General features: G+C 34.3%; 3 protein-coding genes across 3 annotated transcripts; 1 reads left to right on the top strand and 2 right to left on the bottom strand.

Annotated features, from left to right (window-relative positions):
* Positions 1 to 311: 311 nt before the first annotated feature.
* LOC107192412 (ribosome biogenesis protein BOP1 homolog) lies at positions 312 to 3,872 on the bottom strand. The gene is made up of 8 exons (XM_015581656.1): positions 3,700 to 3,872; positions 2,706 to 3,542; positions 1,939 to 2,617; positions 1,393 to 1,602; positions 1,037 to 1,314; positions 868 to 967; positions 594 to 789; positions 312 to 521 (listed from the first exon to the last, which is right to left on the bottom strand). Exons 1-8 carry the CDS (start codon positions 3,808 to 3,810, stop codon positions 368 to 370), a joined length of 2,565 nt encoding a protein of 854 aa, XP_015437142.1. The 5' UTR covers positions 3,811 to 3,872; the 3' UTR covers positions 312 to 367.
* A 2,553-nt stretch (positions 3,873 to 6,425) lies between these two features.
* Positions 6,426 to 7,552, top strand: LOC107192411 (60S ribosomal protein L14). Its single transcript, XM_015581655.1, has 4 exons — positions 6,426 to 6,486; positions 6,767 to 6,868; positions 7,063 to 7,257; positions 7,359 to 7,552. The coding sequence occupies exons 1-4, from the start codon at positions 6,484 to 6,486 to the stop codon at positions 7,506 to 7,508; spliced, it is 450 nt and encodes a 149-aa protein (XP_015437141.1). The 5' UTR covers positions 6,426 to 6,483; the 3' UTR covers positions 7,509 to 7,552.
* Positions 7,553 to 8,261: 709 nt separating this feature from the next.
* Positions 8,262 to 10,303, bottom strand: LOC107192410 (KIF1-binding protein homolog). Its single transcript, XM_015581654.1, has one exon. The coding sequence runs from the start codon at positions 10,059 to 10,061 to the stop codon at positions 8,262 to 8,264; it is 1,800 nt and encodes a 599-aa protein (XP_015437140.1). The 5' UTR covers positions 10,062 to 10,303.
* Between the last annotated feature and the right edge of the window lie 3,154 nt (positions 10,304 to 13,457).

The raw sequence follows: 13,457 nt of genomic DNA on the forward strand, positions 1-13,457 counted from the left end.
CCTTTCTTCCTGACACAGTAACTTGTAGAAACTAGTCTTAAAATTTTGATAAGTTTAATTAGCTATTTATAAAACCTGCCAATCATATTGTATAAAAGTGGAAAAAGATTTTATTCCTCTTATGTCAAATATTTATTGTAATATTTTCTATAAACTTTCTGTGGTAGTTCGACTATTATGTAACTTTTTATTTCAATAAGAAAGTTCCTATATGTTTGATACACTGTATGTTACAAACATTGACACGTGGAAAGAATGTAACTTCCAAGTTTTATTAGCTGATAAGAAATCGTTCATCCGAGTTTTTACAATTTCATTTGCACAGCAGTATTTTTTAATTTAAAAATATAGATACACAATATATGATTCAGGTATACATTCGTATCGTTGAATCCGCACCAGCTGAAAATACCCACGGTTGAATGGGATGGAACATCACATCCAAAATACCAAAATCATTGTAAGATACATGATCACATAATCGTTTTAATGGTACGATCAACGGATTTTGCAGAAGATCACTAAAATGTATATTGAAATAAATAATATATGTCCAACAAAGGTGTCTGATAATTATAAGTATATAATCTTACTTGTACACCATTCCATGGGAGACTATAAGACCCCTATCATCGGCACCAGATGCAAAAAGTGGATATCGTTTATGAAATGCAACACCTCTTACACCTGTACCATGTAAGCGTAATGTCTGGTAAGGTTTTGTACTCAAATCAAGATCAAACCAAAGCATTTTGCGATCATAAGTGCCTACTAAAATGTTATCACCCCCTAAAAATATATGGAGAAACATTAAATACGATAATAGTGGCTTAAGTACCTTGCTTAGATAATCATTACACTGTTTACCAGGATGTATTGACATTGATGAGATCCACTGTGAGTTCGATAACAATTTCTTAATCATTTCTTGTTTTACTAAATCATATATTCGTACATTACGTTGGGTCTGCAATTATTTTATTAAAATTATTGTTCGGAAATTTTCTGTTTTGTTTTATATCTAACTTTTACTTACCGCTACAAATAAATAGGGTCTAATTGGATGAAATAACACACATTGTATTAAACCTTTTGCCTTGGTGAAAGGCAACTGTGATCTTTGTTTTGATAACTGGTTTATTAAAACAGATCTATTTTGTCCGTCTGGCATAACAGTTGCAAAATAATCACCCTTACCATGCCATGTTACTTGTTTTACTATTTTAAAGTGACTTAAAACTATTCTAATGCCATTGAACTTATGATCACCTATTGCTTGTTCCCACTGTACAGCAGTCTTAACTCTTTCACTAACTAATAAAATAAAGGGCATAACATTAGTTTTAAGTTTTACCTTTGAATTACTATTAATAATTATACACAGTGTAATACCTATAACATCATTCTGAGGTATTATATCTAATAACTGGTCAGTTTTTTTAGTTATCAAGTGATCTCCTACTCCAGGATTTATTAAGAGAACTTTTTTATCTGCTGCTACTGCTATGAGCGACAAAGACTGATTTGGACACCATGCGACAGATCTGATCACTCCATTGCAAGGCACTGTCTTCACACATCTGCCCGTTGCAATTTCCCATACTATAAAATAACCATACTATGAACAATAAAATATTATAAGCACAAACTATATTCACACGTTTGCTACCACCACATTACTTTGAAAATGTTTATCATCGACCATGCTAGGTTTCCATCATTCTATTCAGTGGAATGTTTGTATCTTCTTGACTAATTATTAACAAGACATAAAACTAAGATAATAAATAACACAAAATATAGGTAAATCTTGCAGAACATATTCTGTTTTTGTCTAATAAAGTATGCCGACTCCAATTTCTAAATTGGAGCGTCACACAACCGTGACACTGGTAGCGAACGTGTTAAGAGTTGTTTGTGACACTGATGAAATCATACTTTTCAAGTTCATATCATCACCGCCAGAAGCAATGTATTGTCCTATTGGCTCTGTACTAATACTCCTAACCATATCTGCATGACCTTTAAATACCATGGCCATTGTTGTGGGGAATGGTTGCAAATCTTTTGGACTAGGCAATTGCGGTACCAAAGCTTCAGGTTCTATGGTCAATCTCATTTTTAATGCTCTAGGACACAAATACAAGTCCAGACACCTCTGGAACCTTTCTTTAATGTACTTCGGATAAGCAGGAACTTCACGAAGCGAGTTATACTTCTGTGGAATAAAATGTAACTTTCTCTTCCATGGTGTTGTTTGCAGTTTATTCCATTCTTTCATCTCTTTTTTGTCAAACAAATACTCCGGCGGGGGATTATAACTTTCTGCGTGCCCAGGTAAATGCCGTTTAGGTGGTGGGATGTGCTTGTGAATTCTGCGCATTTCTTCAGCCTGATCGTCCGATTGCCACAACATATAAAACTCTGGTTCGTTTTTCTTTTGCTCTCTTTCTTTCTCTACTTCCGCCGTTGATTTGATCCAACCCATTTTCAGTGCGTGTACTAACTTCGATACTTTTTTAGCTTCTGGTTTAGATGGCAGAAATGAACGTTTATGTTCAGGAAATTTACGCACTGGTGTTTTCATCACCTCTGAAGTAAACCATGCTATCCATGGCTATAACAAAAGAACATAAGCTAAAACTACAGTCTTTCAACTTTCATCATACTATAATATGCTATGGTAAATGCTATTTTAAACTTACACTATATTCGTCAAAAGTTACATCAGGAATTTTTTGTTTTTGAATTCTTGTAATCAATTCGATGTCTGGTTCACTTAATACAACATCCTGCCCAGTTTGAGGGTCTTGTATGGTCCTCCAAAAATCAGGATCTTCCATTCTTTTTAAGAAGTTATCCAACTGGTCACCCTTTTGAGGTTTTATGATTTTCTTACCACTCCAATCATAACCAATATGGTCATAATCATTGTACCATTTCATTGGTATGTTTCCAACAGTATTACGAACATCTTCTTCATCAGAACTGTCAAATTCGTATTCATCTATCTTCTGATTTACAATTGGTACATTATCATTTGTATTTTCACTACTTGTACCCTGAGGAACATTTTCTTGTGTGAGTGTAATATTTACATTTTTATTTGATTTACTCAATTGTAAAACCTTTTTATTTACTACTTTACTGTTTTGTGCAGCTTTAAAGAAAGATTTATTCGATAGATCAATTCTACTTGTCGAAGACTTATTTAGCGTCCTCTTTTCTGATGCGTTAGCTGCCTCTTTATTTTCTATCATAGATGTAAAAGAGTTATCATCCTTAGACTTAGAATTGATAGTAGAATTTTCATCTACATTATTTTCCATGTCTGATGTATCTTTGTAATCATCTTCATCCAATTCAAGTTCATCCGAATCTGTTTCAAACTCCAATTCATCTTTTTCATCCTCAATTTCAAAGACGATTGGATCTTTCTCAGTATCAGATTCAAGTATATTCTCATCTTCATCAATTTCTTCATCTGAACTTTCATCATTATTATTTACTTCTGTTTCCAATAAGTCTTCTGTACCTGAATCCTAAAAAATTTATCACAGTATTATAATACGTAGTAAAATACAATTAATATATATAAATATGTATGCACTAAAATACAAATTATATGAATTATTAACAAATCATACTTCTACAAATTATAATTATAATATACAATATTATAAAAGGACAAAATTTTACCGATTCTTCTTCGGGTTCACATTTTACAAATTCTTTTTCGGCTTCTTCGCTATTCCTTTTACTTTTCAAATCACTTTGTTTTCTCTTTAAATTCTTTTTTTGGCCTCTCATTTTTTAAAATTTCACATGCATACAAACAAGAAAAGGGGTTAACTAATTTTCACGTGCAACAGTTAGCCCAGGCTGTCCAGGTTAACCCATAGACATATATAATAGACTATGCGGTCTTTTGGTAGGCATGAAGTCGGCACTAGAAAGAGAGAACAGTAACTGGAGTAACTTTTCTCTCCTTCTAATGGGACTGTTGGTGGAGATTCACCTGTTACGTTGACGCGGGAAGTGTTTTGTTGCGTACTCGCAACTTGTAATATTTAGAACCAAACGCCATCTGTTAAAAATTCTAAGAATAACTACATGTAGCTTGTTGCGTGGGCCAACTTTACAGCGAACGGCGGAAGAGAATCGTTCATTACCATGGTTCTCTTGATGATTTTCCGACGTACCGAATACTCATGATCTGAGAACATTGCGTACTTTAGACTCGACAACACTGTAGAAGTTAGCCTAGTTGAAACCTCTATGAAGTTAGCCGAAAAATATTTTTTTTTGCCGGATTCAGTTTTTAAAATGCTCAATCGATGCGTAATCGTTTGGTGGTCATTGGTGACCTAATTACAACATTTGGTGGTACTTAGTTTCTATAAAAAACGAAAAAAAAGGATGTAGTCATCTGGCAGTTTCAGGATACCCGTGTACCAACGCATGTTTAAAGTTGATAAAACAGACATTTCCACAGCCGACTCTAGTACTAGCCGTGCTGAACAACGTCAACGCCGCTTATGGCGGATTCGGGTCCCGAATTTCGGGAGTCCTATTTTCAAGAATAGAGTTTTGTGCTCAGTGTCATAATTAACGCTATTTTTAACATAAAATCATACTAATACACAGTATTTTTGATTAATTATGCATAAGGAATACATAAATATCATAACTATAGTAAGTAGAAGTAATATAGATGTATATGTACTAATATTTATAAATGTGGTATATATTTTGTGGACACTGAATAGTTTGGTGTTGTGGTGCATTATATTTGAAATATTTACAGTGGTTTGAAGAAAATATAAGTGTGAAGCATAATAAAACCATCTTTGAACCAAATTGAAGCATTTAAAAATTGATAAAGGTATGTATAAGTGAAGCATAATAAAACCATCTTTGAACCAAATTGAAGCATTTAAAAATTGATAAAGGTATGTATAAGTGAAGCATAATAAAACCATCTTTGAACCAAATTGAAGCATTTAAAAATTGATAAAGGTATGTATAAGTGAAGCATAATAAAACCATCTTTGAACCAAATTGAAGCATTTAAAAATTGATAAAGGTATGTATAAGTTAATAGAAACCTGAAATAGACAGAATTATTTGTACGATGCCAAACAGGTTAAGGGACACGTGGAAAAGAGGTTAGGATAATTTGCTATTGAAAGGAACAATTATGCAGTTAATTATAAACTCGTGTTAGAGAACAGTTTATTATTTACAGTTTTCACATAATCATTTAATAAAATATTCGAAAAAATTGACAATAATTTTAACAAAATACTGTGGTAACTTTGACCACAAATGCATGTATCTGAAAATGCTAAATAATGTACATCTGATTGAATACTAATATATGTTAATTTACATAAAATATGTTGAGACCAACTAGATAATTCTTATTTCTTATCAATAGGCAGTACCCACTTTAAATCATTGAATGAAACTTCATTGCTTTCTTGAAAAACTTGTAATTTTATGTTGTCACTAATCACAATCTGTGTATTTAGAGTCAAAAAGTCAGAATTATTGTCCTCCTCATCTCTCCTTTTGGAAAGATTCTGTGCGTCAGTTAAGAAATATGTTTTTTAAAGTAGGGGGTTCAGAAGAACATTCTGTGCCTCCCTCTTTAAAAAACTTTATTGTAACACTAGAAGGTTTTATAAATGTGAGGGAAATTTTGTTTTCTGAAGGGATTACATCTTTTTTTTCTGAGATCCCTGAATCAAGATTGCTTAGAAAATTTTTTTTCTCAAATTCGACAACATCGAACGCGTGCGAATAATGTAAACTCAGTTCAATTTGAAGAATCGTACAGAGTTTTATTAATTAGACATATTGCCGGTAAGCATTCCATATCCGCGAACTGTGAGGAGACGTTTCATTCCTCATTGCTACAGTTGCAGGATTTAATGAAATTAGAGGCACCGCGAAGCCCATCAAATTTTACTTTAGAAGAAATTCCGCGTATTCATGTAACAATATACAATTTTGGTAGTTTCTTGAATAAACCTGTGTCAAGAACCGTTTTGCACAGTATGACGCGATTCATATTTCAAAAAATTTTAATTAAATTCAATTGTTCTCATTGTATGACCCACATTTTGAAACCCTCTACTGCAAATTCTCTAGGGCGTATTATATTTAATGAATACTTTTTAAGATGTATTTATAGAGTATAATATTATTAGGTTAATTTTATGTAAATTTAATATTGTAAATAATTTTCGAAATACTATCAAGTTATACATTAAGAGACATGTAATATTTAGTTGTATTTGCAAACATATTTAATACGATTTTTGAACCGCCCGCCATTACTGATATAGTACCCCACATCTCGCTAGATGGTGTTAATGTCGTGTTGACAAAATCATGTATTGAGTGGAACCCCCCTGGCTGCATCAGCACTGTCCTGAGTCAGGACTGTCCTGACCCGTCCTTTCGCTTCCGGTAATCATGGTGAGTGAAATGTGAATTTAACTTTTTCATATTACACTTAAAATTTGTACCATTAACAAATAAGATATTATCTCCGTCGTATATCTTTGATTTTTTAACATGTACTATACTTTGTTTTACATATATTTCACAATGCGTGATAAATATGAAGTATTATTCCAAATAACCTCATATTTGTGTCGATTTTACACCACATGGTAGGAGTACTTATGGTTTTGTAAACCGTTGTTTATATATATATAATAGTGAGGAAAATAATAAAACTCTTATTTTTAAACAGCCATTTCAAAGATTCGTAGAATCGGGCCGCGTTGCCTATGTGAGTGATGGCTCGCATCAAGGCAAACTTGTTGCGATAGTGGACGTTATTGACCAAAATCGAGTATGTATATTTCTCATTTATTATTTATATTAGTATTCAATATAAGAGTATATTACTATGATGATCCAGTTTCATTGATAGGAATTGCCGGCTGACATTTACTTGATGCCAAATACTGTTACTGATGCCAAGCTTTCTGGTTTAAATATAAGAGACATAATAAACTATATACTAGTATAAGAATGCACTTTTAGGTTTTGGTTGATGGTCCTACATCGAGTGTCCCACGTTGTGAGATGAGGTTAAGCCAGCTTCATTTAACTAAATTCCGTATCCGTTTTCCATATACTGGATCTACTCGTGTTGTACGTAAGGCATGGGAAACCGCAAATATTAATGAGCTTTGGAAACAGACTATGTGGGCAAGGAAGGTTGAAGCTAAAAAGAAGGTAACTATGACATACATTTTAAGTTTAACTATTTTGTTTATTGATAAGAAAGGTTTATTATTTTTATGTTAAATAAATCACGTTTTCCAATTTAATTTCAGCGCCTGGAACTTAGTGACTTTGACCGCTTTAAGTTAAGAAAAGCCAGACAGATCCGTAACAAGTTGAGGACAGATGTATTTTACAGATTAAAAAAGAAGGTAAAGAAAGCCAAGGCTGCTGCAGGAAATAAAAAAGTTGAAAAAAAGTAAATTTTTATCATATGAAATAAATACCAAATTATCTTGTAACTGCATACTTCTTGTTTGCATATACCTTTCATCTTTACCTTTAAGTTTTAAAGGCAGGTCTAAACACGTGCAGCGGAAATCCCATATAACTCGGACCTTTCTTGCGCGTAGACCCATTAAAATCGACCCTCAAGAATATTCTGCAACGCACGTTGTTCGCGACCGTAGTCAGGCAGGGCACATGCGAGAAATGCGCATTGCAGAACACCCTTGAAAGGGTCGATTTTAATGGGTTGACGCGCAAAGAAGGCCTGAATTGTACGGGATTTGGCTACGCGTGTTCGTGCTCGCTGTTGCACGTGTCTGGACCTGCCTTAAGAGTAAGTTCTCTTGAATAAAGGATACATGAATTTATTATGCATATTAGTACATTGTGTTTCATTTATTTGCCATAGAAGTATAATACACATTTTAATTTTAGAATTAAAGAAATGCAATTCTGTGAAATAAAGAGCTTACAATTGTTACCATACAATGCTTTTATTGTAGTAATATTTTATTTTCTTATATTACGATTTTGTTATTACCGTGAAGAAATTATGAGAAAGTTATAGAAAAAGTATAACTTATTGTATGCTACAACTGCATACAATAAAAAGATACAACTTTCAAGTGTGTTCATTCGTGAAAAGCATTTAAAATTTATACGGAGAATGTTAAATGCAAATTAAATTATACACAGAAACACATTAAATATAATACAATATAATTGTATTAACTTATTATTCCTGTTCGTAATCTATTAATTTCAACTGGTAATAATTTTACTAATTCTTTACAGAGACTCAATTCAACTTTGACCACCTCTGCTGCTTTAGGATATTTTCCGCAGTAATCTACTACAAATTTGTATGCATTAAGACTATTTTGAACATTTTCCAATTGAATCGTTTTATCAGGGGATATAAATTTATTGTGTAGTTTACCAAGATGAAAATATGAGAACAAAGCTGGTTGTAATAAGTCTTCAGGAAATTGTTCCATTCCACAATCAGATGTACGTGTTTCTAAAGAGTCCAGAAACATTTGAAAATTCTTTATAGAACTGTTAGCCAAATGATTAATTTTTGCCAATACCTGTGGCGTTGGCCTTTCGTTTGTGGATCGTAAGTGATGAATTTTTGTCTCAAGAATGTCTGAATATGTCTCGCCTAATTCGATCCAGATTTGTCTACAAGCTGACTTATAATATTGAGGATTCAGTTCTTTTATAATATTTTCTAAGATATCTATTCTTCTTTTGTGCATTCTTGCCTGTCTATCTTCATGCTCTTCAAAGAATGATAAGTACTTGTATGTTTTCGAAATATCTTGTACGATTAGTATATGATCGGATGCATGATCCTCTAAAGTGTAATAGAGTTTAGCTTGTTCCAACCATTTTTGGGCATTTAAAAATACTAATCTAGCATCAGTGAAATCTAGCAAATATTTATCACTAATCTGATTCACAATCGGTTCTATCCGTTCCTCCAGAACATGAAATTTCAAATCCTCCATTAATTGTAACTTTAGAGTATCATTATTACTCACTGGATTATTTTCGTGCTCTGTCTCACTATTTTGTAACAGCCTTTGTTTGGATAAACTTAGAAGTAAGATACCATATTTAGCCCAACATCTAGCAACATCGGCACTTCTGTGCTTAAAATTTTCCCATTCTGCTGCAATCGCCTCAGTTTCTCCCTCAAACTCTGTCTTTTTCTTTAATGTATTTTCAAACATTTGTAATACATAAGATGCAGCTGCTAAATGATGTCTTGCTTGAGTGAAACCTTCGTTTTCCATAAAGTATTGAGACAATGTTGCTGCATTTAATGCCCAATCAATGTAATCTAGATCTTTCATGAAATCATAATAGCCTAATTGTCTGCGCAAAGTCATATGACAATATATTGCAGATTTATAATGATCCTCCAAAGAACTATATACCTGAGCTAAGTAATACAATGTCAGGGTATGAATTTTCTCAAGAACTTCTTTAGGATTTGGTTCAGCTTCCTCAATACCAAAACTCTGTAACATACTAATAGGATCCCTGTATTCTCTATTATCATTTCCTGTGTAGTCATTATAGATCTGTTCTGCTCTATCTAAGAAAGCTTTGGCTTTTGTAAATTGACTCCATTGAGACCAAATAATTCCTAACTGATTAAGAGCACTAAGTACTATTAAAACTGCTTCTGTTTCCAACTCTTTGTCTTTCAATAAATTTAGGCATCTTATCAGGCGTTCTTCACCTGCTTTCAATTCCTCTGTATCTGCATGTAATAAACCAAGATTTAAATGTAACACTGCAAACATTATGATTAATCTATTCTCTCTGTCATGCGTGTTTTTCAAAACAGTAGTTAGATCCGTTTCCATTGCTTGCAAATCCTTTATTGCCTGGTATTTTATTTTATACGGTTCATTCTCCATACTCAATATTTTGTGATCATCCAATAATTTTTGTACTTCTTTATATTTTACTCGAATATTAGTGAGTACATCTTGTACTTCATTAGACTCCATACCGGTTATCCCGTGTTGTCAAATGTACGAACAATTTGAACGTTTAACTCTTTCTTTGCGACTTATTATACTATTTACAAACGTGACTGTTACGATCACTCTTTAAGGAATCGTTGGAAATTTGAGAAAGTCCGACTACAATTCTACATATGCGTAGTTAAATATATATGTCACGTGTATAAACGAACTTTTTATTCGTAACAAAAATACAACAAAACATGGTCACACGCTTATCAGCACACCACTCAACAGTCTCAACACCCTTCATTGATCCGAAAATGTCAGAACGTCAGTGGCCCGGGTGTACAACGTACAACTCAGAGGTTTTTTTTAGTCGGTTTGCAACGCCATTGGTGATAAGGGCCGGTACTAAAACGAGTGCCGGATATCCGGGATGCGTTTGAATTTCGGAACGATTTATAATAGACGAGACAGTGAATGACTGGCGGCTACTGTATGAGATCGTGTATGAGAAATTTGAGTTATAATAAATTTTATATTAGGTGTTCGCAATTTTAAATATGTTTATTAAATTTATTACATAATATACGTATATTATCAGGTTGCCCTTTTGAGTGGATTGGCGTTATTTTGCTGGGCATTGCTTTACCCTCGGTGATTGGTACCATAATATTTGTGTAAAAAGACCATTGACAATGTATCTATTGTGCAAACGGCAAATTTTTGCTTTTTTATTTGCGAATATCTCATTAAATATAAACGGTGCGATGGGAGCAATTTCAGATACCGATGGAGCAAATTGGGAGCAATTTTTTAACATATAAACTGTTGAGAAACACTAATATTTGGCGCCAGCTATTTTTCGGTACTAAATTCAAAGTCTCAAGAACGTAGAATAGTACTTAGGACGTACTAGTGGGTAGTAGTTCAGCGGTGTAAATGCAATCGAAACCATTTGCTATTTGGATTGCCTCTCCGTAAGAGCCAACGTTAATACAGGCATAAATAATTTGACTAATTCTGGAGTTCTGCAGTATTGGGTCGATGCATTAAGTCCTCAGGAATAATGTGAGACTAACAGCGTTCATTTTCAGTGCCTAATTACTGAGATATTCACATTTTTGTATCATTAGGAATTTTCACTCACCTGTGTATTTTATTCGGTCAATCGTGTGTCAAAAGGTTGGCGCGACAGATTCAAGAATAAATACATACATTCATATTTTACTGAATTGACGTACTTATTGTTTCCCACAAATTTGAGTGTGAAATGTAGGAATGAACAGATTTTGTTTTGGAACTTGGAACTTTCTCTCATCTGCTTCATACATACGTACGTATATGCATACAATCTTTCATATCTATATATTGATTTTATTATTTTATCATAACAACGTTATTCAATTTATAAATATTAATATATGTAAATGTAAATAATCGTACATTCTATTCTTTAAAAGCACCGACGCGGTATAAGAATAGACTTTCCATCTTATGGGAGTTGGTGGCCCACCTAAACTGTAGTACCGATACCTTAAAAGCTGCGATTTTAGCGCCCTTTACGTTACGAGAACGGTAAATCTGCGATGGGTAGTCATACCACCGACTAGGTATAGAATAGACCTATCATACAATGCTTTTTTCTGTCCCACGTTCATAGGGCTACGTAGCCCTGTTACCATTTTAGTGTCAATACCCGACGTTACCGATAAAGCATGAATTCTGAGTATTATTAGCACAAATGAAGTGTTATATATTCCATTCATATTACGTGTATCTATATGATTTCACGAGAATAAAAATATCCGATGCTTCAGTTTAAGGTTAAGGGATAAATATGACAGTCATGAAACATGAAACGGAAAAGTATATATTTTTTCACTTAACTACAAGACAATTTATTCTAAATGCATCGTTAATGGATTTCATTCGTTTTTATATCTTGCCTTACACTTGTATATTTGTAACAGATAAATTCAGAATAGATGTAGTTTCATAAGTAGTTTATCAAATCTACCTTTTGGCCGTTGCGGGAATGCCTTACCGTAATGAGCCATCTCGTGGCCGCGGGATTCCGGGAATCGGGTGACGTCACGGCGTGCGAGCGAGAGCGGTAGAGCGAGCCGCGGTATCGGTGCTCTCCGTCGGTGTTGACGGGTGCCGAGGAATTTCGGTGGTCTATGGGAGGGAGGTGTGCGAGCGAGAGAGTACGGTAGAGCGTGCCGAGTATCGGTGCTCTCCGTCGATCCAACGCGCTAGTGAGTTGCGTCACCCAGTTTATTGACTTAGCCGTGTACGCCGTGTACCAAGGTCGTACCATCCCGTGCAGGTCTGTGCTTGCTTCCTCACTTTGTCGTGAACCGTCGCGGAGGGTGGTCGCGCGTCTCATACTCGTCCTTTCTCTTGTTACTAACCCATTGTTTGTTGCAGGCATTCGACAACCATCAATTTATTTACTGTGCATATTGTTGTGTCCCCTCTCTTGTTACTAATCCCTTATATGTTACAGATGTTCGAGAACCATTGGCTTCGATATTTATCTTCTTATGTACTGTGATTCATTTAATGTGATTTATTTACTGTGCATATTATTTATTTATTTACTGTGCATGTTACTAATCTATATACTGTGCATATTGTTGTGTCCCCTCTCTTGTTACTAATTCCTTGTATGTTACAGATGTTCGAGAACCATTGGCTTCGATATTTATTTTCTTATTTACTGTGATTTATTTACTGTGCATATTATGTATTCTATGTGTATTGTATAATGAAAAATATTTTTCCAAACAGTTATTCCATCGAAAGAAGACATCGATCAACGTCTACATCTTCAAAGCGTGCGTCTACCACTGCGTTAAGTTACTGTAAGTTAAACTTAAATCATAATTCGATATTCATTGTTATATTCATATTCATCATCACATCGTTTATTATTAATTTTAGTCTATCTATTAATAGACTTAAATTGTGACCATCCATTGTGCATACCAAGTTATTATTAATTCATTTTGCTCGTTGATTCTCTACACAGACTTGGGGTACGGGCAGTGGGTCTGTACCTATGGTACGGGCAGTGGGTCTGTACACTAAGACTGTTTGCCGATCCCTCTGGTTTCTATTGAGAAGCCAGATATCGGACGTGTTTAGTCTTTGCCTGGTAAGTAGGATTTGGAGAAAGACTCGTGCGTGCCAGGGTACGGAGTAGTCGGGAGGCTGCTCCGTAAACGGACTCTGTTTAACAGAGAATCTCGCTTGCACTACCATGCTTGTGTACTCTTTTGGTTCGGGTCTGGTACGCAGGTGACCAGCCCAAAGCTCCATGACAGTAAAAGATGGATCCGGGTTAGCGAGGTGTCGCCCGTCTTTCCTATTTTCTTAAACCAGGTTCTGGCGACAACACTTTCATCGCGATACTTGTTCATACTGTAGTTT

This window comes from Dufourea novaeangliae, unplaced genomic scaffold (assembly GCF_001272555.1).
Source record: "Dufourea novaeangliae isolate 0120121106 unplaced genomic scaffold, ASM127255v1 scaffold366, whole genome shotgun sequence".
NCBI classification, from domain to species: Eukaryota; Metazoa; Arthropoda; class Insecta; order Hymenoptera; family Halictidae; genus Dufourea; species Dufourea novaeangliae.